This window comes from Desmodus rotundus, chromosome 4 (genome assembly GCF_022682495.2).
Source record: "Desmodus rotundus isolate HL8 chromosome 4, HLdesRot8A.1, whole genome shotgun sequence".
Lineage (NCBI taxonomy): Eukaryota > Metazoa > Chordata > Mammalia > Chiroptera > Phyllostomidae > Desmodus > Desmodus rotundus.
In genome coordinates this window covers 68839094-68863261 of record NC_071390.1, presented here as the reverse complement: position 1 = coordinate 68863261, position 24168 = coordinate 68839094, and the positions used below count along the sequence as shown (strand labels likewise).

Below are 24168 nucleotides of genomic sequence, written 5' to 3'. Positions count from 1 at the left end.
GGCTTCTTTCTTCTAGCAGGTATCCCGGTGTTCACAACTTCCATTTACTCTTTTTTGTGATCAGTTGGAGGGGGAAGGTAAAATGGTTTAAGTCAGTGGGAGTATATTCTATGGTATTTAAAATACCAACCCACAGAGAAGAGACAGGAGATCCTTTGGATATGCATTGTGTTAAATGTTATATTTCACCAAATTAGCCACTTTTTAGAAAGGGTGGAAAGAAGATCAGACTCTTGTTGGGGGAGGCGGGGGGAAGGATTGTGAGTTGGAACTAGAAAGCAATGAGCTTGTGCAAGGTCAGACTATGAGGTGAATTGAGAGCAAAGGATAGAAAATAGGTGTAGTGTTTGAGAGAACATAGTTAACCATAACAGTAACAAAGGTCCGGAAACAGTGAAGGTAGCTAAGATATGGGAGGGGTGCTGTGTAGTATTTACAATTGTATGCAACAGCAATTATTCACAATAGTAATGGAACACAATCATATGACAGAATCTATGTGATCTGGACAAGAAGAAGAAGATGTATAGGACCTAGAGTAGTGTGCTAATGGAACACAAGTGCAGTGGAAGACGGTAAATTAAAAATATGCTGTGAATGAGAAAACAAGGGAAAGCAGTCAACCAATGCAGTTTAACAAGCCAAGCAAATAAGACTAAACGCAAAAAACAAATACAAAAATACTAATAAAATAAAAAATGTATGAATAATGAAAAAATATAATAGTACAAATATACAATAACTTGCAAGTTCTCTGGAGTAGGAAAGTGAAATTTGTCTCACTGTCTCAGCTGTTGGGATGACCCCTCTTTGGGTCTAATCTGGTCTTTTCTCTGCTGCAGGTTTAATGGTCTCACTTGTGGGAATTAAAAAATAAAAATGAAAGAAGAAGGAAGGAAGAAGAGATAAAAAGGGAAAAAGGAAGAAAGGAAAAAGGAATAAATAAAGAAAGAAGGAAAGAAAGGAAGTTAAAAGAAAAAGAAATCCTTAAAAAAAAAAAAAAAAAAGCAGCAGCAGCAGCCTCCTGTTGGCTTCAAACCAGTGGAGCCAGTTCTGCTGGTCTTCCTGGCTGCAGCAGGCTAAGGGGAAATTGTTTTCGGTTTTCTCCGTTCCTGAGCAACACTCACTCAGCCTCCAGCCCAGTTCCTCAGTTCACTGCAGGGGCCGCCAGTGCTTTGCTGTGCCCAGCCTAGGCCTTCCAGTCCACCAGCTGCACTGTCCTTGAGGAGCAGCAATCAGGGACAATTCACACACCACCTTCTTGCTCTTTGCTGTCCTAGATGCTAGGGACTCTCAGAGTCCCTTCAGGCTAGTTCAGCACCCCCACTGAGTTAAGTCTTTCTGGGGACTGCTGATTCCCTGAGCCCTGCAGTTCTCCTCTGCTGGGGTGTCTCTGCCTTCCTCTTAGAGAGGCAGCGGGCCCTGGAGGGCAGGGGTGTTGCAGTGGGTGCCGCTGCCGATGCAGGTGCAGGCCTCCTTTGCTGCTTCCCCCGGGGCCCAGGGGTTGGGTGCAACGTGCCTCTGGGCAGCATAGTCAGGTGCACTCCCTCCCGGTGATGAGGGCATGAGCAATCAGCCTCCACTACTGAGGCAGGATGGGCAGCTGCTGGTTCAGCAGGTTCAGGTGCACATTCTCCACAGGGCTTCAGGTGTGAGCGCTGGGCCTTCCACGCCGAGGGAGCGCCACAAGGCTGGGCAGGGGCAGAAGCGCAGGAGGCCAGGGTGGCTGCTGCAGGAGAATTCCCCAAACAGCCACCCAATGACTCTTTTTTCACTTTTTCTTTTTGAAATATTCCTCCTGCTCAAGCCTGCCACTCCGTATGAGGGTCTGGCCTCTCACATAGCCCAACATTCCAAGCAGACCGGGAACTATCTAGGTCAGGGTCCACCAACACCCAAATCTCCCCAGCTGGCATCCGCAGTCTCAGTGGGTACACAGAGACCCTGTGTGTTTGTCACTTCGTCATTATTTCCCCCATGCGACTTTAAGCAACAAGGTCTCTCCCCATGCTGCTCAAACCTTGTTTGGCAGGGAAGGGAGCCCTTGACCCGGTTCTCTCCCAAGAACCCTGCTGCAGACCTGGCGGGCGCCGGACCTGGGGCTGCAGCACACTGTATATGCTTGCTTCCTCTGTTATATATTAACTGACTATAAAGGTATGGGTTTATTTCTGGACTCTCTACTCTGTTCCATTGATCTATGTGTCTGTTGTTATTACTGTTTTTGATTACTATGCTGTTTTGATTACTATGGCCTTAGAGTGTAGTTTCATATTAGGGAGAGAGTTTCCTCCAACTTTGTTCTTTCTCAGGATTGCTGTTGCTATGTGGGGCCTTTTTGGTTCCATATAAATTTTTGAAATATTTGTTGTAGTTCTGTGAATATGTCATGGGAATCTTGGTAGGATTTGTGTTGAATATATAGATAGCTTTGGGTAGTATGGACATTTTAATGATGTTAATTCTTACTATCCATGAATATGATATGTGTTCCCACTTATTTGTGTCTTCCTCAATTTCCTTCTTCAGTGTCTTATAATTTTCCAAGTACAGGTGTTTTACATCCTTGGTTAGGTTTATTTTTTTATAGCAATTGTGAATAGGATTGTTTTCTTAATTTCCTTTTCTGCTAGTTTGTTATTGGCATGAAAAAATGCAATTGATTTCTGGGTATTAATTTTGTATCCTGCTACTTTGCTGAACTCATTGATCAGTTCTAGTAGTTTCGTGGTGGAATCTTTGGAGTTTTCTATGTACAGTGTCATATCATCTGCAAACAATGGCAGTTTTACTTCTTCCTTTCTAATCTGGATGCCTTTTATTTCTTCTTCTTGTCTGAATGCTGTGGCTAGGACTTCCAGTGCTACATTGAATAAGAGAGGTAAAAGTGGACTCCCTGTCTTGTTTCCAATATTAAGGGGAACTCTTGTAGTTTTGCCAGTTGAGTATAATGCTGGCAGTGGGTTTGCCATATATGACCTTTATTATGGTTAGGTATATTACTGCTAATCCCAATTTGCTGAGAGTTTTTATCATAAATTGGGTGCTGGATTTTATCAAATGCTTTTTCTGCACCTACTGATATGATCATGTGGTTATTATCCTTCATTCTGTTTATGTGGTGAATCACTTTTATTGATTTGCCAATGTTGCACCAACCTTGAATTCCCAGAATAAATCCCACTTGGTCATGGTGTATATTTTTGATGCACTGCTGAATTCGGTTTGCTAATTTATTGTTGAGGATTTTAGCAACTTTGTTCATCAGGGATATTGGCCTATAATTTGCTTTCTTTGTAGTGTCTTTGTCTGGCTTTGGAATTAGCATAATGCTAAAATAAGTTTTGGAGCCTTCCCTCCTCTAGAATTTTATTAAATAGTTTGAGAAAAGGAGGGGTTCGTTCTTCTCAAAATGTTTGGTAAAATACACCTGTGAAGCCATCTGGTCCAGGGCTTTTGTTTGTTTGGAGTTTTTTGATTACTGCTTCAATTTCAGTAAATGTCATTTGTCTATTTATATTCTCTGATTTTTCCTGATTTAGTTTTGGAAGACTGTATGTTTCTTGGAATTTATCCATTCCATCCAGGTTATCCAATTTGTTGGCATGTAGTTGTTCATAATGTTTTCTTACAGTCCTTTGTATTTCTTTGGTGTCAGTTGTTATTTCTCTTCATTCATTTCTGATTTATTTACTTGGGTCCTTTCTCTTTTTTTTCTTGATGAGCCTGGTTAAGGGTTTGTCAGTCTTGTTTATCCTTTCAAAGTACCAGCTCTTGGATTCATTGATATTTTGCATCATTTTTTTAGACTCGATTTTGTTTATTTCTGCTCAGATCTTTTTTATTTCCTTTTTTCTACTCACTCGAGGCTTTGTTTGTTATTCCTTTTCAAGTTCCTTTAAATGTCAAGTTATATTGTTTGAGCTTTTTCTTGTTTTTGAGATAGGCATGCAATGCTATGAATTTCCATCTTAGGATTGCTTTCCCCATGCCCTGCAAATTTGGGATCTTTGTGTCCTCATTTTCATTAGTTTCAAGGTATCTTTTGATTTCTTCCTTGATCTCCTTGTTGACCCATTCATTGTTTAGTAACATGTTATTTAGCTTCCATGTGTTTCCATGTTTTTCAGTGTTCTTCCTGTGACTGATTTCCAGTTTCACAATATTGTCATCAGAGAAAATACTTGATATGATTTCAAACTTCTTGAATTTATTGAGACTTGTTTTTAGTCCTAACATGTGGTCTATCCGACAAAACACTCCATGTGCACTTTAAAAGTATGTATATTCTGCTACTTTTTGTTCAAATGCTGTGAAGATATCAATTAGATACATTTGATCTAGTGTGTTATTTAAGGTCATTGTCTCCACGTTCATTTTCTGCCTGGAAGATCTATCAATTGAAGTCAATGAGATTATAAAATTGCCAACAATGATTGTATTTCTGTCAATCCTTCCCTTTATGTCTATCAAGACTGCTTAACATATTTAGGTGCTCCTATATTGGGTGTATAAGTGTTTACTAGGGTATATCTAGTTGGATTGTTCCCTTTATTGTTATGTACTGCCCTTCTTTGTCTCTTACTATAACCTTTGTTTTAAAATCTATTGTGTGGGATGTAAGTACTGCTACTCCATCTTTTTTCCTCTTCTATTTGCATGAAATATCTTCTTCCATCCCTTTACTTTTAGTCTGTGTATCTTTCAATCTGAGATGGGTCTCTTGGAGGCAGCATATATATGAGTCTTGTTTTCTTATCCATTCAGCTACCCTCTGTCTTTTGGTTGGAGCAATTAAGCCACTTACATTTAAGATGACTATTGATAGATATGTATGTAGTGCCATTTTATTGTTAGACTATTTTCTTCTACTTTATTTTTCTTCTTCTTCTTCTTAAAGCAAGCCCTTTAACATTTGTTCCAGTACTGGTTTGGTGTTAACAAACTCCTTTAGCTTCTTCTTGTCTGGGAAGCTCCTTTTTTCTCCTTCAATTTTAAATAACAGCTTTGCTGCGTAAAGTAGCCTTGGTTGTAGGTCCTTGCTTTTCATCACCTTGAATATTTCATGCCACTCCCTTCTGTCCTGAAATGCTTCTGATGAGTAATCAGATGAGAGTCTAATTGGTGCTACCCTGTAGGTAACTACCTGCTTTTCTCTTGCAGCTTTTAGGAATGTTTCCTTGTCTTTAAGCCTTGTGATTTCAATTATGATGTATCTCAGTGTAGGCCTCTTTGGGTCCAACTTGTTTGGGACCCCCTGAGCTTCCTGGCCTTGTGTGTCTTTTTCCTTCACCAGATTAGGGAAGTTTTTGGTCATTACTTCTTCAAATCAGTTCTCAAGCCCTTGCTCAGTCTCTTCTCCTTCTGATGTTCCCATGACATGGCTGTTGTTATGTTTCATGTTGTCCAAAATGTTTCTCGTGCTCTCCTCATTTTTTTTCTTTTTGCTGCTCTGCCTGGGTGTTTTTTTCTACTTTGTCTGCCAAATCACTGTTTCGATCCTCTGCTTCATCCAATCTACAGTTTTTTCCTTCCAGTGTATTATTTATTTCAGATATTGCATTCTTTATTTCTGACTGGTGTTTTTTTATAGTTTCTAAGTCTTTTTTCATGGTGTCGAGTATCCTTATAATCATTACTCTAAACTCTCTGTTTAATAAATTGCTTATCTCCATTTCATCTAGTTCTTCGGGAGAATTCTCTCGTTCTTTCATTTGGGGTCTGTTTCTTTGTCTTCCCATTTTGGCTGCTGCTTTGTATTTTCTGCCTTAGATGTTAAACTAATCAGTGATGTAGCTTTTTAACCTGCAGTCAGCAGTCAGGTTTAAGCAGCACAAGGTGGGTGACATAGTAATTCCTGTGGGTGAGGCTTTTGCTTTCCCTCAGGCTGATACCACTTGGAGAGGAGTGTTCTCCCTGAGCAGGATGGCCTGTGCAGTATGGGGAATGATTCACAGGGATGCTGGTGTCTGTCCCTTTAGTCCTCTCCCCAGATCCACCAACCCCAGACTCTCCTCAAGTATTTCTAGTCCAATATGCCCTCCCTCTGTCTGAACTCAGGGTAAGTGGCTACAAACAATATTTTGTACATTGGCTCTTTTTAAGAGACTCTCTGCGTCTTCAGCTGTCTCTCCCTGGCAGACAGAAATCCTGCTGCTTTTCACAGCTGGATGTTATCTGGGTTCCTTTCTGACTCTGGTGGGGTAGGCTGGGGAGCCAATGTTGGGGTTTAGACACCACACTTCTCAGGGGGAACCCGTAGCTACAGAAATATCCCTCCGGCACTTCAGCTGCCACCCGTGGGAGCCCAGCCAGCCGTCTCACGCCTCCTCTGCATTCTCTACCAGTCTCGTGCTGAAGGTGTTTCTTTTGTCTGTCTATAGTTATAACGCTTCTCTCTAGCTAGTGTTCAGTTGGTTATTCAGGATGCTTTCTCTACAATTTAATTGTTGATGTTTTCTTTTGAAAACCAAAATTAAATAAAAATTAAATTAGATTTAAAATTAAAATCAAATAAACAGAATAAAAATAAAATAAATAATAAAAAAATAAAATAAAATACCTTTTCACAGATCACTACTCAGCAATATTCCTTTCCTGGTCTGTCACCTGTTTTTATAAACAAAGGTTTACTAGAACACAGTCATGTCCATTCATTTATATAGTTTGTTTGGCGTTTTTCATGCTGCAGTGGCAGAGGTGGGGAAATGTGATTATCTGCCCCACTGAGTCTAAAATATTATCTGACCCTTTAAAGAAAAAGATTGCCAAACCTGACCTTAGTAGACTACTAAATAATCCTCTAACTATTCTCCATACTGCAGCCTGAGTAAAAACACAAATCTGACCATTCTTTTTCAACAATAAACCTAAACCCCTTATGGTAACTCCTCTAAATTTTCCAACTCCTTACACTGCCACTATTCAATTCCACCATTATGTGCCAGTTAATTCTATTTTAATCTCTTCAAACTCACCTTGCTCTACTCTTTGGTCTTTCAGAATGTACTATGACCTCCATCTGGGACAACACCCTACCGTTCTCCTAGCTAACCCCAGGTCACTGATCAGGTTCTCCATGTTAATGTTATTTTCTCCAGGAAGCCATTCCTGACCCCTTGGGCTGGGATTACGCGGTCCTGAATTTCCTCTGTCACTGACATGCATAGTTAATTTTTAGAGCAAATCAAGAGTAATATGAGGGCAGAGACAGAGTCTGTGATATAAACTATGATACCCCTGCAGCCAGTGGAGACTAGTATGTACAAAGCATTCATACATTTTTGTTGAAATAAATTTATCCTTTGCACCATAATTCTGAGAACCCAAAGAACTTCCTCAGTGATTCACCAGAAATAATCAGGTAGATTTAACCAATGAAGATAAATAAGTCATAAATAACAATGATAGAATAAATTGATACCAAAATCTGAAAACCTAGGATCCCACAAAAAGACAATATCTAAGCACACCCTGAGCTTTTTAGTGTATCAGCAGAGAAAAGCTTGATCTTTAGAACTTATCATTCTAGATCATATTTAATAAAAATAACAAAAATAAGGAAAGTAAAATGGGTGTTCTCCCATTACCTGCTCTTCCTTCTCCTTTTCTTTGGTCTTACTTCTGTAGACTCTAGCAGAGGTGGCATCCTGGGATGGAATGGCTGAGACCTGATGCAGTGGCATGCTCATCACAGCCTCCTGTCTCCTTGTTGTCTTTACAGAAGAGAGTGTCCAGTGGGAGAGTCATTTTGGGCCATGGACTTAAAGCTGAGAGAGAGAGAAGACAAGATATAACTGAGCTAAAACACTTTTCATGTCTCCAACAGTGAAGTTAGGGTTGTATATTTAAATAAGTTACAATGTCTGACATAAATACTTGGTCTTCAAAAATGATAGAAAATGAATGAATGTGAGGGAAATTGTAACATTTTTCTCAACTGATAAAATGGGAGCACCTAAAAGAGGCTGGTGGATCAGGTACATATATAGGATAATGAGATACTAATTTTAAATTGACTACTTAGATTTTAAACATAGCAGTGTTATCCTTTGTTATAAGAATATTTTTGAAATGAAACTTTTTTCTGAATGAGTACTCATCCTGATATAAGCAGTGATCTTTCCTTAAAACTGCTGCCCTTGAGTCCATATAATGGTAGGATTAAAGGTTAATAAGTCTAAAATGAATTTAAGATACCTATGATCTATGCATAACCTTCTAAAAGTCTAGACTCTCTAGACCAGTTGTTGGCAAAATTTTCCTGTAAAGGACCAGATATGATTCTAAATACTTTAGGCATCGTGGGACAGATTTGTTACAACTACTCACTTCTGCTGTTGTAGCATGAAAGAAGCCACTGCAAGTATGAGAATGGTTATGTTTCAATGAAACTTTACTTACAAAAACAAATGGTAGACTAGATTTGACCCATGGACCTGCAGTTTGTTAACCTCTGCTCTAAAGAATTTTTCAGGGAAGATGAACGTCATCATCAACATTTCTGGGACCATGAAATGGCTGCCCTTAGTCAAAATACTAGTGTCTGAATCAGCTATATTTAATGATCCTAGGCACCCCAGCTTCTTTTTCTAGTTTTCTCCTACATTCCTCCAAAGTGCCTAGTAATTGGAATGTATGTTTTCTCTCGTTCTTCCCTAATCCCTACTGAGATGAATTAAACCTTTTGCAAAACCAATTAAATACAAATCATACAAATTATCCATAAAGTTTAATGTAGCCATATTTTATGCTGTTCAAATCTTAACAAAGGATAGAAGCCTTAAACCCCCCAAAAAATGAATCTCTAATTTGGGGATTTTCATTTGTTAACCATGTACTAGGGGTGGGATAGTAGGCAGGGAGGGTAAACAGGGCCTGGTAACTCTAAGGTCACAACTGATGGACAGCCATTTCTCCACTTCTCCCAAAACTCTTCTCTGGACCAAAGGTAGGTGTTTGTGAGGCTGGTCCCACCTCTGACAGTGTTACTAACCCAGATGAAGAGCAAAAGGACTCATAAAATGGATTTTCTTCACAAAATCTGACCAACAAGCAACAGCAAAGCATAAGAAGGGATGAATACATATGAGAAAATGAGCTAAAAGGATATACTGTTTTAGCCCTGGCTGGGTAGCTAAGTTGGTTAGAGCATCATCCTGATATGCCTAGGCTGAGAGTTCAGTCCCCAGTCCGGGAACACATGAGTATCAACCAATGAATGCATATATAAGTGGAACAACAAATTAATGGTTTTTTCTTTCTTTCCCCCTTCCTCTCTCTAAACATCAATAAATAAAAATTAAAATAAAGAGTATTCTGTTTTTACAAATCTAGATTTATAATAGGGAGGTGATCACTGATAACCAACCAAACAGGAAAATGAAGTAGGTGGTATTACTGTCTACATGTCATAATAAATAATAAATAAAATGTTAGTGTTTAGGTATTATACATCACCTACTATATTTCAAGCCTTTGATGAAGGGGACACAAGATGGCGTACCATGCACAATAAAAGGTCTGAATATTTGTGTTCACATACACAAGGCAAAAGGCATGTACTTACTGCTGAGTTCTTAACCCTCTGGGAGATCACAATAGTCAGTGGTGAGCAGTTTTTCATCACTAATGCATTAAAGTTCACCCTCACAGATGACAAACTCCATGTGCCCTCTTGGAATACTTTGTCAAACTAACCATGCCTAGATCCCCACCACATATCATGCCAATATCTGCCTTTGGTGCTTCCTGCATAACCATCATTATTGTATCACTGCTACATGACCATGATAAGCCTGGGGAGAACTGTTTATGCCAGAGAAACACAAATGTGGAAAGACTTTTAATTTTCTGCAGATTTGAAACACCTACCTCCTTACAGTTCCAAGTAACAGACCTGAAAGCTTGCCTAAATGAATCCCTCTCTTATGCCAGGCATATTTAGTATAAAAATGATAACTTTTAAATCCAAACTAAAGAGGGATCCCAGATGGCTGCAGAAGGTGGAAGCTACACACCCTCCTCTTGAGAAACTGGATTTACAGCTAAATTACAGAAAATTAACCTGAATGATCAACTGAAGGACAACTGAACAGGGGTATTATATCCAAGGATTTATAGAAGCTATGCAGAGACTGGTAAGAAGGGTGGAGGCACAAAGAGAGCTGGTCCCTGCTCCCAGGTGTGGCAGCTGAGAAGCAGGAAGGATATCTCAGCTGCAAAAGTTGTCCTGAGAAGCATGAGGTCTCAATCCCATTCCGGGAACCACAAACCAGAGCACCAGGGCCAGGAAGAAAAGCCTGCATGGCCTCTGGCAGTAAAAACCAGTGGGGACTCTGCTGGGAAGAGGAAGGAGTCTGCTAGAATCCCAGGTGCTCTCCTAAAGGGCTAATGCACAGGAGCTCGCTCTTGGGCACTCACTGAGGGCTCTGGTAGATGAAAAGCAATGCAGGGCATATAGAAGACATAAAGAGAAGATCTGGATGGCCAGGCTCCAGAGAGAGGTTTGTAGGGTCAGCCACTGAGGTCCCTGTCCTGAGTCCCTATCCCACAGGGTCAGGCACTCCTATTCTTACAGTATCAGCTGGTGATAGTGCACTAACAAGGTCCTCCAAACACTGGGGATATCACCCTGCCAAGGTCCAGTCCAGCAGAAAGGACTGCTGGCTGCACCCAACAGAAACTTGAGGTGTGCTTATTTTCTGGAGAAACTATTGGTTTGGCCACAAAGTCCATTTTGTTTTCTTTTCCTGGAAAATAAAAGACACATTCTTTTCATTTTCACTAATAACTTTATTGATTTGGATATTTTGAGTATGTTGGCAATCTCCCACTATTGGCTTTTAGTGGGTAGAGGGCAGGGGTGCTGCTAAACATCTTCCAATGTACAAGACAGCCCCACAGCAAAGAATTATTTGGCCAAAATGTAAATAGTACCAAGAGACTTTGCAAACCACATACAAGTCACAGCACCTTCTCCATACACTGTACAAATCTTCTTGAGTTTCAGATGCATTTTTACCATTTTTGAAATAGTAAAGCATATACACCAAAAATATTGCGTATTTTCTTCCATCTTCTATATTAAAATGGCTGTACAAAAATTCGCCAATTTTGATATATTTTTTTAAATGCATGCTGATATTAGCGCTGTCACAATACAATCTAACAAAATTGTTTCAAATGAAGTTAAAAACAGCTAAGCACTACTAGAGCCATTATATGGAAAAAAAACTAAACAAACTTTTTGGCCAACCCAATATATACAGACTCTCAAGACAGTCATTGAACTGTGTGGCTTTGGAAGGGGGGCCAACCTTTCCCCCACTCTTGGATGTTTGATAGGTGCCACCTCCAATGGAAACACTCCCTTGTCAGGGTGTCTCTGGCAGTGTAGTTGGAGATAAGGACAGGTGTGGAGCTTGCTCCTCTCCAATGGGCCTACGCCACCCCCGATGGAGGGCTGCCTTGATCTTTTTCCCGAAGTCCTGGTGGCCCAGTCCTGCTCTGCTCAGTTCCGTGGGGGCAAGGGGGAATAGCTCAGAACTGGGAACTTCCTTCTGTATGACCTCCTCAGACCCTCCCATCAATGTGTCTGACTGTGTAGCTGAAAAGGTAGGTGGAGATGAGCAGTTTCCTCCCATCCTGAGGGCTCTCACCATCCCCAATGGAGGGCTGCCTTGATTTGTTTCAAGTCCCACAGGACTAGTCCTGCTGCACAAAGTTCCGGCAGAGAAAAGGGAGCACAGCTCAGAGCCAACACCTTCAGACTGTGGCTCCATCAAGGTCTCTGATGGCATGGCTGTGGAGCTAGTAGGAAGTATAAAGCTTGCTCCCATCATGTGGGCCCACACCACCCTCAACAAAATACTGCCTTTGAAATGTTTTTGTAATTGCTGCTGTCCCCGTCCTACTGAGCTCAGTTATGCAGAGGAAAAGGGAACAACACTCAGAGAGAAGACCTTTGGACATGTATCCCTCAGAAGTTCCAGTCTAGGGCAAAAGCAGGCATGGCTACAGAGCTGAAGGGAGGAGTGTAGCTGGCCCCCCACCCAGTGGCCCAGCTGGTGCCACACACAAGGGGAGGCTTTCTTAATCTGTTTCCTATATCCTGGTGGCCCCATCTGGCCAGGCTTGCTCCTGCAGTGGGGACAGCTGGTTGCACCCAACCTAAACCTGTGGTACACTCCTCCTGGGAGAGCTAGAGTTGGAGACTCTAGTAGAAAATGAATAGTATGGCTCTGGAGTAGGGGCCACATGAGTGCCTGACCACACTGCCTCCAAGTATGGGACAAACTAGTACTGTCCTCCCGACCCAGTCACCCAGTCCTACAGAGCTTGAGCCATCTCAAGCTTGGAAGGGTCAGTGGGGCATGATTAGCTTGGGCCCACTCTGCAGCCTTTCTTCATAGGACTCAGAAAGAAGTACAGGCAACCTGAGGAAAAAGCAAAGTAGCTGACAGGTAGACACCAACCTCAGAAAGCCTTGGACTTTTATTGATCTGCCCCCAGCTCAGAACTTCAGGAAGCTGATCTTGAAGGAGCCAAGCTTCTCCCACACACATCCTGGGCCAGTAGACACAGCTACAAACAGTGAATAGCGTGGTACTTCCAGACAGATATTCCAAGACTGATTACATACATTTGACATTGACCTATAGCAGAGCTCTGGCCAAGGCCTAGGACCAACATAAACAGTGATGGGCTTCAAACCACACCACAACTCAACCCAACTAGCCACAAAAATTGCACAGCCAAAGAGGGACTCTGGTAGATATCAGACCCTGCAGGGAACAATGCTGCTCAGGGGACAGACCCTGAACAGCAAATCATACATGATGAACAAGGTCTATCCTTATAGTTGGCCAGCCTGAGAGTTAACTGCCCACAAATGGGTCAAGAGGATTCACAACTCAACTAGAACAGGGGAGGACACATAACCTACACAAGAATCATTTCTAAGCACCTCACTTAGGTGATCTAGAACACTGCACTGCTGAGACCAACAAAGCACTTACACAAGAAAGCCCTCATAACAAATTTGGGATTCATAACAGATCAACCTAAAAGAGACAAACACAAAATGGCAGATAAATAGGGGTAAAAAGAAATGTAACCAAAATAACAAGAGAAATCCCTAGAAAAAGAATTAAGTGAAATGAAAGCAACCAAAATACCAGAGGCAGAGATATAAACCATAATTACAAGGATGCTCAAGGACCTTAGGGGAAGAATGTATAATCTCTGTGAGAACTTAAACAAAAAAAGATGGTAAGCATTAAAAAAGAATATAAAAACCAAAAAAGAACCAGCCAGAAATGAAGAAAAAAATAACTAAAATAGAGACTTCTGGCTAAGATGTAGGCATAGGTAGATACACTTTGCCTCCTCACACAACCAAAAGAAGAACAACAAATTTAAAAACAAAAAATAACCAAAACTGCCAAAAAGTTGAACAGTACAGAAGCTCAACAACCAAGGAGTTAAAGAAGAAACATTCATCCAGACTAATAGAAGGGCAGAGATGGGCAGCCTGGGTGGTGAGGACTCACGGCAACATAGTAGCTGGTGGACCACGGTGGGCGAGGCAGCAGCTGGTGGACCATGCGAGGCAGGAGCTGACGGAGCAGTTGGTCCCATATTTGTGAGCGGATAAACTGGGAGGAACAACTGGGGAGCAAAACAGACCACACAACCCAGGGTTCCAGAGCAGGAAAATAAAGCTTCAAGATTGCTCACTATGAAAATCTATGGGGTTGAGCCTGGAGGAGAAACTCCCACCCTCACAGGAGAGTTCATAGGAGAGAACCATGGGGTCCTAGAATGTACACAAAACCACCCACCGGAAATCAGCAAAAGAAGGGCCCAATTTGCTTGTGGGCAGCAGATGAAGTGACTGAATGCCGGAAAGTCAAGCAAGGGGTATTGTTCCCTATAGGACACCTCCACACCATATAGCACCATAATGCTGCAACATGGCTTGCCCCACCATGGTGAATACCTAAGGTTCTACCCTTTACTACTTAACATGCCTGTTGAGACAAAAATATATGATCCAAATGAAAGAAGAGAGGAAACAAAAGATCAAAGCTCCAGAAAAAATATAACTAAGCATTGAAGAGATAGCCAACCCATCATATGCACAGTTCAAAACACTGGTTATTAAGACGCTCACAGAATTGGTTGAATTTGTTCGAAAACTAGATGACAAAATGAAGGCTATGCTAAGAGAAACAAAGGAAAATGTACAGGCTGCCAATAGTGATGTGAAGGAAACTGGGACTCAAATCAACGGTGTGGACCAGAAGGAAGAAACAAACATCCAACCAGAAAAGAATGAAGAAACAAGAATTCAGAAAAATGAGGAGAGGCTTAGGAACATCCAGGACATCTTGAAACATTCCAACATCCAAATTATAGGGGTGCCCGAAGGAGAAGAAGAAGAACAAAAAATTGAAAACTTATTTGAACAAATAATGAAGGAGAACTTCCCCAGTCTGGCAAAGGAAATAGACTTCCAGGAAGTCCAGGAAGCTCGGAGAGTCCCATAGAAGCTGGACCCAAGGAGGAACACACCAAGGCACATCATAATTACATTACCCAAGATTAAACAGAAGGACAGAATCTCAGAAGCAGCAAGAGAAAAGGACACAGTTACCAACAAAGGGGTTCCCATAAGACTGTCAGCTGATTTCTCCAAAGAGACCTTACAGGCAAGAAGGGACTGGCAAGAAGTATTCCAAGTCATGAAAGGCAAGGACCTACATCCAAGATTACTGTATCCAGCAAAGCTATCATTTAGAATGGAAGGGAAGATAAAGTGCTTCTCAGATAAGGTCAAGTTGAAGGAGTTCATCATCACCAAGCCCTTATTATATGAAATGTTAAAGGGACTTATCTAAGAAAAAGAAGATAAAAAATAGGAACAGTAAAAATGCCAGCAAACTCACAGTTATTAACAACCACACCTAAAACAAAAACAAAAGCAAACTAAGCAAACAACTAGAACAGGAACAGAACCATAGAGATGGAGATCACATGGAGGGTTGTCAATAGGGGAGTGGGAGCGGGAGAGGGGGGAAAAGGTACATAGAATAAGTAGCATAAATGATAGGTGGAAAATAGACAGGGGGAGGGTAAGAATAGTGTAGGAAATGTAGAAGCCAAAGAACTTATAAGTATGACCCATGGACATGAACTATAGGGGGGGAATGTGGGAGGAAGGGGGTGGGCAGGATGGAGTTGAGTGAAGCGGCAGAAATGGGACAACTGTAATAGCATAATCAATAAATATATCAAAAAAAAAGATTGAAAGGGTAGTAAGTGGTATCGATAACCTTAAATGTAAATGGATTAAATGCTCCAGTCAAAAGACATAGGGTAGCAAATGTATAAGAAAACATGACCCATACATATGTAGTTTACAAGAGACCCACCTCAGAACAAAAGAAACACAGACTGAAAATGAAGTGATAGAAAAAGTATTCCATGCAAATGGACCAAAAAAAAAAAAAAAAAGCATGCTGGTATAGCAATACTTATTCAGACAAAAATGGTCTTCAAAACAAACACCATAACAAGAGACGAAAAAGGTCACTACACAATACCAAATGATCCATCAAACAAAAGGATATAACCCTTGTAAACATATATGCACACAAAAATAGGAGCACCTAAATACATAAAAAAAATCCTGGTGAACATTAAAGGAAAGATCAACAGCAACAGAGTCATAGTAGGGGATTTTAACACCCCACTGACATCAATGGATAGTTCTTTGAGACAAAAAAGTCAAGGTAACAGCAACCTTAAATGACACACTGGAGTGGATAATATATATTTTTTTCAATTGCACATCCAACATTCACAAAGAGAGACCATATGTTATTAATCAAAATAAGTCTTAGCAAATTCAAAGAGACTGAAATCATATCAATCAATGGTATGAAACTAGAAATTCACTGCAATAAAAAAAACTAAAATAAATTCAAACATATGGAGGCTAAATAACATGTTATTAAACAAATGGGTTAACAATGAGATCAAGGAACAAATCAAAAGTAACCTGGAAAAAAATGAAAATAAATACACAACAACCCAAAGTCTATGGGACACAGTGAATGCAAGAAAAATCTCAAATAAATAATCTAACCCTACATCTAAAAAAACTAGCAAAAGAAAGCAAAGCCCAGAGTAGGTAGTAAGAAGAAAATAATAAAGATCAAAGCAGAAACAAATGTCATGGAGACAAAAAAAAAATACAAAAAGAATCAATGAAACCAAGAGATGGTTCTTTGGAAAGATGCTCAAGATTGACGGACCTTTAACTAGAATCATCAAGAAAAAAAAGAGAGGACCCAAATTAAAAAATCAGAAATGAAAGAGGAGAAGTAACAACTGACACAAAAGAAATACAAAGGATTGTAAGAAAATACTATGAACAACTATATGCCAACAAATTAGACAACCTGGGCAAAATGAGTAAATTCCTATAAACATGCAGTCTTCCAAAACTGAATCAGGAAGAATCAGAAAACCAGAACAGACCTATTACAACTGATGAAAATAAAGAAGTAATCAAAAACATCCCAGCAAACAAAAACCTTGGATTGAATAGATTTGCAAGCAAATTTTACCAAACATTCAAAGCAGAACACCTATCCTATTCCAAAAAACTCAAGAGGGGGGAAGATGTCTACACTCTCTTTATGAGGCAAGCATTATCCTTATTCCAAAACCAGATAAAGACACCACAAAGAAAGAAAATTACAGGTCAATATCCCTGATGAACACAGATGCTAAAACCTTCTCCAAAATATTAGCAAACAGAATCTAGCAAAATATTAAAAAGATCATACACCATAACCAATTGGAATTTATTCTGGGGATATCAAGTTGGTATAATATTCATCAATCAATAAATGTGATACATCATATAAACAAAATAATAGATAAAATCACATGAAATTATCAATAGATGCAGAAATGGCATTTGATAAAATCCACTATGAATTTATGATAAAAACTCCCAGCATAGTGGGAATAGAGGGAACACACCTAAACATAATAAAGTCCACATATGACAAACCCACAGCCAATATCATCCTCAATGGGCCAAAACTAAAAGCAATTCCCTTAAGATTAGGAACAAGACATGGATGTCCACTTTCACAACTCATATTCAATATAGTACTGGAAGTACTAGCCACAGCAATTAAACAAGCAAAAGAAATAACAGACATGCAAACTGAAAAGGATGAAGTAAAACTGTCATTATTTACAGATGACATGATAATGTACATAGAAAATCCTAAGGACCCTACCAAAAAGCTACTAGATCTACTAAATGAATTTGGCAAAGTAGAATACAAAATAAATATTCTGAAATACGTCACATTCTTATGTACCAATAACGAACTAGCAGAAAGAGAAATTGAGAAAACAATCCAATTTCCTATTATAGGAAATTTCCTATTTCCTATTATTATTATAAAGAATAATAATATACCTAAAAATAAACTTAACCAAGGAGATAAAAGATTGTACTCAGAAGTTTATAGGAGACAGTGGAAAGCAACTGAAAAAGACACAAATAAGTAGAAGCATATACTGTGTCCACTGATTGAAAGAGTTAACATTAAAATGTCCATACTACCCAAAGCAATCTATAAATTCAACACACTTCCTATTAAATACCAATGGCATATTTCACAGATCTAGAACGAATATTCCAAAAATTTATATAAAATCAAACAAGACCTCTAATAGCCTCAGCAATCTTGAGAAAGAACAACAAAGGTAGAGGTATCATATACTACCTGATACAAACTATATTACAAGGCCATTGTAATAAAACAGCTTGGTACTGGCATAAGAACAGGCACATAGATCAGCAGAACAGAACAGAGGCCAGAAATAAATCTATGCCTTTATGGTCAATCAATAGTTGACAAAGGAGGCAAGAGCATACAATGGAGTAAAAACAGTCTATTTAAATAAATGATGGTGGGAAAATTGGGCAGGTACTTACAAAAAATAAAACTAGTCCACCAACTTACACCATACACAAGAATAAACTCAAAATTGGTGGAAGACTTAAATATAAGTTGCAAAACTATAAAAATCCTAGAAGAAAACATAGGCAGTAAAATCTCAGGTATCTCAAGTACCAATATTTTTGCTATATGTCTCGTAGGGTAAGGGAAACGAAGAAAAAAATAAAATGAGACTACATCAAACTAAAAAGCTTTTGCACAGCAAAAGAAATCATCAACAAAATGGAAAGGGAACCTACTGCATAAAAGAACATATTTCCCAATGATATATCTGATAAGGGGTTTATTTACAAAATATATACAGTACTCATATACCTCAACACCAGTAAGACAAACAATCCAATTAAAATCTCTCTTCTGGGTATATACCTGAGAAACTGAAAAACATGTATTCACATAGATATATGTACCCCTATGTTCACTGAAGCATTATTTACAGTGCCCAAGAAATGGAAACCACCAAGGTGTCCTTCAACAGAGGACTGCGTAAAAAAGATATGGTACATACATACTATGGAATACTACTCAGCCATAAAAAGTTGAAATACTGCCATTTGCGGCAATATGGATGGACCTTGAGAATATTATGATAAGTAAAATAAGTAAGTCATAAAAAGCTAAGAACCATATGGTTTCACTCAAATGTGGAATATAAAACTGAAACTCAGAGACACAGACAACAGTATGTGGTAGTTACCAGAGGGAAAGGGGTGGGTGGTGGTAGAGGGTAAAGGAAGCTAAATATACAGTGATAGAAGATGATTTCACTATGGGTGGAGGGTACACAGTGGCAATATACATACCATGTATCACAGTAATGTACATTTGAAACCTGTATGACCCTTTTAACCAATGTCACCCAATAAATTAATTTACAAAATGGTCAAAAAATCTGAACAGACACTTCTCCAAAGAGGACATACAGACAGCCAATAGATATATGAAAAAATGCTCAACATCACTAATTATCAGAGATGCAAACTAAAACTATTGGCTTGGCTAGGAAGTTTGTTTAATTTTTTCCAAAGAATGGCTCTATTAGTGCTGAGCTGTCTTTAACTTCATTTGAAACAATTTTGTTAGACTGTATTGTAACAACTATGTGAGTATGCATTTAAAAAAACTTATCAAAACTGGTGAATTTTTATGCAGCCATTCTAATGTTGAAGATGGAAGAAAATACACAACATTTTTGGTGTATTTTGCTACATTATTTCAAGAAAGGTAAAAACCTAACAAACTCAAAAAAAGTTTTGTGCAGTGTATGGAGAGGCGCTGTGACTGATCGAAAAGTGTCAAAAGTGGTTTGCTAAGTCTCCTGGTACTATTGACATTTTGGCTAAATAATTCTTTCTTGTAGGGCTGTCTTATGTATTAGAAGATATTTAGCAGCATCCCTGGCCTCTGTCCACTGAAAGCTAATAGCAGAGACAGCCAACATACTGAAAATATCCAAATCAATAAAGTTATTGGTGAAAATGAAAAACATGTGTCTTTTAGTTTATGAAAAAAATTAAACGGACATTTTGGCCAATCTAATACAATGAGATATCACCTCATACCTGCCAGAATGGCTACCTCAAAAAATCAACAAACGAGTGCTAGTGAGGATGTTGAGAAAAGGGAACCCTAGTGCACTGTTGGTGGGAAAGCAGACTGGTACAGCCACTGTGGAAAACAGAATGAAATTTCCTAAAAAAATTAGTAATGGAACTGCCTTATGACCCAGTGATCCCACTTCTGGGGAATATACCCTAAGAATCCCAAAATACCAATCAGAAAGAATTTATGCACCCCTACATTCACAGCAGCATTATTTACAGGAGCCAAGATATGGAAACAGCCCAAGTGCCCATCAGTAGATGAATGGATAAAAAGTTGTAGTACATTTACATAATGGAACACTGTACAACTGTAAAAAAAAAAAAAAAAACAAAGGAATTCTTACCTTTTGTGACATCATGCATGGACTTGCAGATTATCATGATAAGCAAAATAAGCCAGTTGGAAAAGATAAATACCATATGATCTCATGTATATGTACAATATAATGAACAAAATAACCTGACAAAAAAATAGAACCAGAGGCATGGATATATGAAACAAACTGACAGATCTCAGATGGGAAGGGGTCGGGGGAGTGCCTAAAAGAAGGTGTAGAGATTAGCCAAAGAACATATATGCACTGCCCAGGGACAAAGATAATAGGGTGGTGAAGGCCATGGGTAGGGCCAGGGCTGCACTGAGGTGAACAAAGAGGATAGGTGGGAATGGGAGTCATCTGTAATAGTGTCAACAATAAAAAAAACAAGGACCTACAATCAAGATTACCCAGAAAAGCTATCATTTAGAATTGAAGGACAAATAAAGAGCTTCCCAGGAAAGAAAGAACTAAAGAAGTTCATGACCACCAATCCAGATACAAGAAATGATAAAGGGACTCCTTTAAAAAGTAAAAAAGATGAAAAATATGAATAATATAATGGAAATAACTACATATCTATCAATGATTACTTTAAATATAAGTGGGTTAAATGCTTCAATCAGAAGATGTGGCATGGCTGATTGGGTAACAAAAGAAGAACTTTATTATGTGCTGCTACAAGAGCCTTCACTTTGGATCGAAAGGCACATAGACCAAGTAAAGGGATAAAAAATATATTTCTTGAAAATGGAAACAATAATAAAACTAGGGTAGCAATACCTACACCAAAAAACAAAACAAAACAGACTTTAAAACAAATCGTATATAACAAGAGACAAAGAAGGACTCAACAATTCCACTTCTGGATAAAACCAAACCATTACATTGAAAAGACATGTACAACCATATGTTCATTGCAGCATTATTTACAATAGCCAACATGTGGAAGCAACCTAAGTGTCCATCAATAGGTGAATGGATAAAGTTGTGCTGCAACCATTCAAGGCCAGACACGTTCACTTTGGATTCAGGCAGATGGAAGAAAATTTGCGGAGCTGTCAGGATGTGTGACATGCCTTTTATTCAAGAGTGGGGAGATCCACGTACACTTGCTGCAAGCCATGTGTTGCACTGTTTCCCTGCATGTCCCTGCGTGTCGCCAGCCACGTGTTATGCCAGCAGGGAGTCCCAACTCCCTCATATACACCATGCACACAGGGTCAGCAGGGTGCCAAGATATACAACAGAACTTCTTTCTATGCATGCAGGCCCACGCAAGGTTGAGGAAACAGTTTATCCGACCCAGTCTCAAGGATATGGGAACACTGCTTATCTAAATTACCCAGACATCTGGGTGAGGGAGTCACACTGACTCCATTTGCCCTACAGAAGTGTTGGATATAAACAACAAAATATGACTCAACCATAAAAAAGAATGAAATCTTGCCATCTGTGACAACATACACCTAGAGGGTATGGTACTAAACAAAATAAGTCAAATAGAGAAACAAATGCCAGGTGATTTCACTTATATGTGGAATCTAAAAATTAAAATAAATGAACAAGCAGAACAAAAACATACTAATAGATTAAAAAAACACTTTGATAGATGCCAGATGGGAGTGGAGTAGAGGGGATGGGTGGAAAATCTGAAGGAATTAAGAAGTAGAAATTGGTAGATACAAAACAGTCATGGGAATGTAAAGTACAGCATAGGGAATATAATCAATAATACTGTAATGACTACGTATAGTGTCATGGGTAATAGATTTATCAGGGTAATCACTTAGTAAAATTATGTAAAATCTAATTACTGGATTGTACACCTGAAACTAATATAATATTGTACATTAACTATAAATGCAAAACAAAAAAAAACATTTAAAGTCAAAAAAGTGGGAAGACAACAATAGGACAGAATTTGTTTTTCTCTAATTTTATTGTTGTTCAAGTACACTTCTCTGCCTTTTCCCCTGACCCAAGCCTAACCAACAGCCCTCCCCACCTCCCTCCCATTATTGTCCATGTGTCCTTCATAATTGTTCCTATAAACCCTTCATCCTTTTCCCCTGAAATTCCCTCCCCTCTCCCTTCTGGTCACTATACACCTTTTCTCAATTTCAGAGTCTTTGGTTATATTTTGCTTGTTTCTTTGTTTTGTTGATTAGGTTCCTGTTAAAGGTGAGATCATAAGATATTTGTCTTTCACCACCTGGCTTATTTCCCTTAGCATAATGCTTTCCAGTTCCAACCATGCTGTACCAAAGGGTAGGAACTCTTTTCTTTCTGCTGCACAGAATTCCATTGTGTAAATGTACCATAGTTTACCATTGTGCAAATGTACTGATGGGCACCTAGGTAGATTCCAGCACTTGGCTATTGTAAATTGTGTTGCTATGAACATTGGGGTGCATAGGTTCTTTTGGATTGGTGTTTCAGAGTTCTTAGGATATAATCCTAGCACTGGAATTGCTGGGCCAAAGGCAGATCCATTTTTAGTTTTCTGAGGAAATTCCATAGTGTTTTCCAGAGTGGCTGAACCAGTGTGCAATCCCACCAACAGTGCACTAGGGTTTCCTTTTCTCCACATCCTCTCCAACACTTATTTGTTGATTTGTTTATGATGGTCATTCTGACCCGTGTGAGGTGGTATCTCATTCTGGTTTTAATTTGCATCTCTCTGATAGCTAGCGATACTGAACATCTTTTCATATGTCTCTAGACCTTCTGTATGTCCTACTTGGAGAAGTCCTTTGCCCATTTTTTAATTGGGTTGTTTGTCTTCCTGGAGTGGAGTCGTGTGAGTTCTTTATATATTTTGGAGATTAAACCCTTGTCTGAGGTATCATTGGCAAATACGTTTTCTCATACAATTGGTTGCCTTTTTAATACTGTTTTCTTTAGCCATGCAGAAGCTTTTTATTTTGATGAGATCCCATTTGTTTATTCTTTCCTTTATGTCCCTTGCTTTAGGGGACGTGTCTGTGAGGATGTTGCTGCATGGAATATCCGAGATTTTCCTGCCAATGTTTTCCTCTAGGACTTTTATGGTGTTACGACTTATACTTAAGTCTTTTATCCACCTTTGTGGGGAACCGTTCCAAGCGTTGGGAAATGTGGCTCAGCCCCCACTCAGAAAAGCCAGTGGGGTGCGAGGTTGGTGGGCAGGACCCACGTCCATGGATAAGTTCTCCAGTGGGAAATCAGGCCTGCATTGTACCCAGACTGCTATGAGACTTGCTCTTGCTAAAAAACTCCCTCACCCTAAATTGAGGAAGCAAATGTTTACTGAGCATTTTTATCTTCCCAGAATCTGGGCTAGACCCTCCAGGAATGGGACATAGCCCTTTTGACCATTTCTCCTTTTACATTGCAAATATCCTCCTTTGATGTATTCAGTGACTTCCTCTCCTGTGTCTGCAAAGATAACCACCCAAAAGAAACCTATGAATAATAAATGAGGACCATCTGTGATGTAGGAGGCCTAGAAAAACAATAAAGCCATTCCAGGCAGGCAGGGGTGAAGGGGTCTCTAACTTGGAGAGTGGCCACTGAGCCCTTTTTCCTCCACAGGATCTCTGTAGTCCATGTGTATGTATGTTTGAATACTGAAACCTCAACAGCAGATCTTGCTACCCGAGATCTGCGTCACACCTTGAATTTATTTTTGTGTATGGTATAAGTTGGTGATTGAGTTTCATTTTTTTTGCATGTAGCTGTCCAGATCTCCCAACACCATTTGTTGAAGAGGCTATTTTTCCTCCATTTTATGCACCTGCATCCTTTGTCAAATATGAATTGACTGTAGAGACTTGAGTTTATTTCTGGGCTCTCTGTTCTGTTCCATTGGTCTGTGTGCCTGTTTTTATGCCAGTACCAGGCTGTTTTGATGACAGTGGCCTTGTAATACAGTTTCATATCAGGTATTGTGATCCCTCCTGCTTTGTTCTTCTTTCTCAAAATTGCTGCAGCTTTTTGGGGTCGTTTATGGTTCCATATGAATTTCTGAAATGTTTGTTCTATATCCGTGAAATATGTCATGGGTACTTTAATAGGGATTGCACTGAATCTATAAATCGCTTTGGGTAGTATGGCCATTTCGATGATGTTAATTCTTCCGATCCATGAACATGGCATATGTTTCCATTTGTTTGTATCTTCCTTGATTTTTTTCCTCAGTGTTGTATA

The 24168-nt window shown here is 39.4% G+C and overlaps 1 protein-coding gene across 7 annotated transcripts in view; it reads right to left on the bottom strand.

Moving 5' to 3' along the window:
* The window catches only part of MARCHF8 (membrane associated ring-CH-type finger 8), a 162771-nt gene that overhangs the window by 78591 nt on the left and 60012 nt on the right, over positions 1 to 24168 (bottom strand). For all 7 annotated transcript variants that reach the window (XM_024561203.3, XM_024561205.3, XM_045196042.2 and 4 more), the window contains exon 2: positions 7590 to 7769. In XM_024561203.3, coding sequence (XP_024416971.1) covers positions 7590 to 7691 — 102 coding nt within the window. In that variant the 5' untranslated portion in view covers positions 7692 to 7769. The remainder of the gene's footprint in view (positions 1 to 7589; positions 7770 to 24168) is intronic.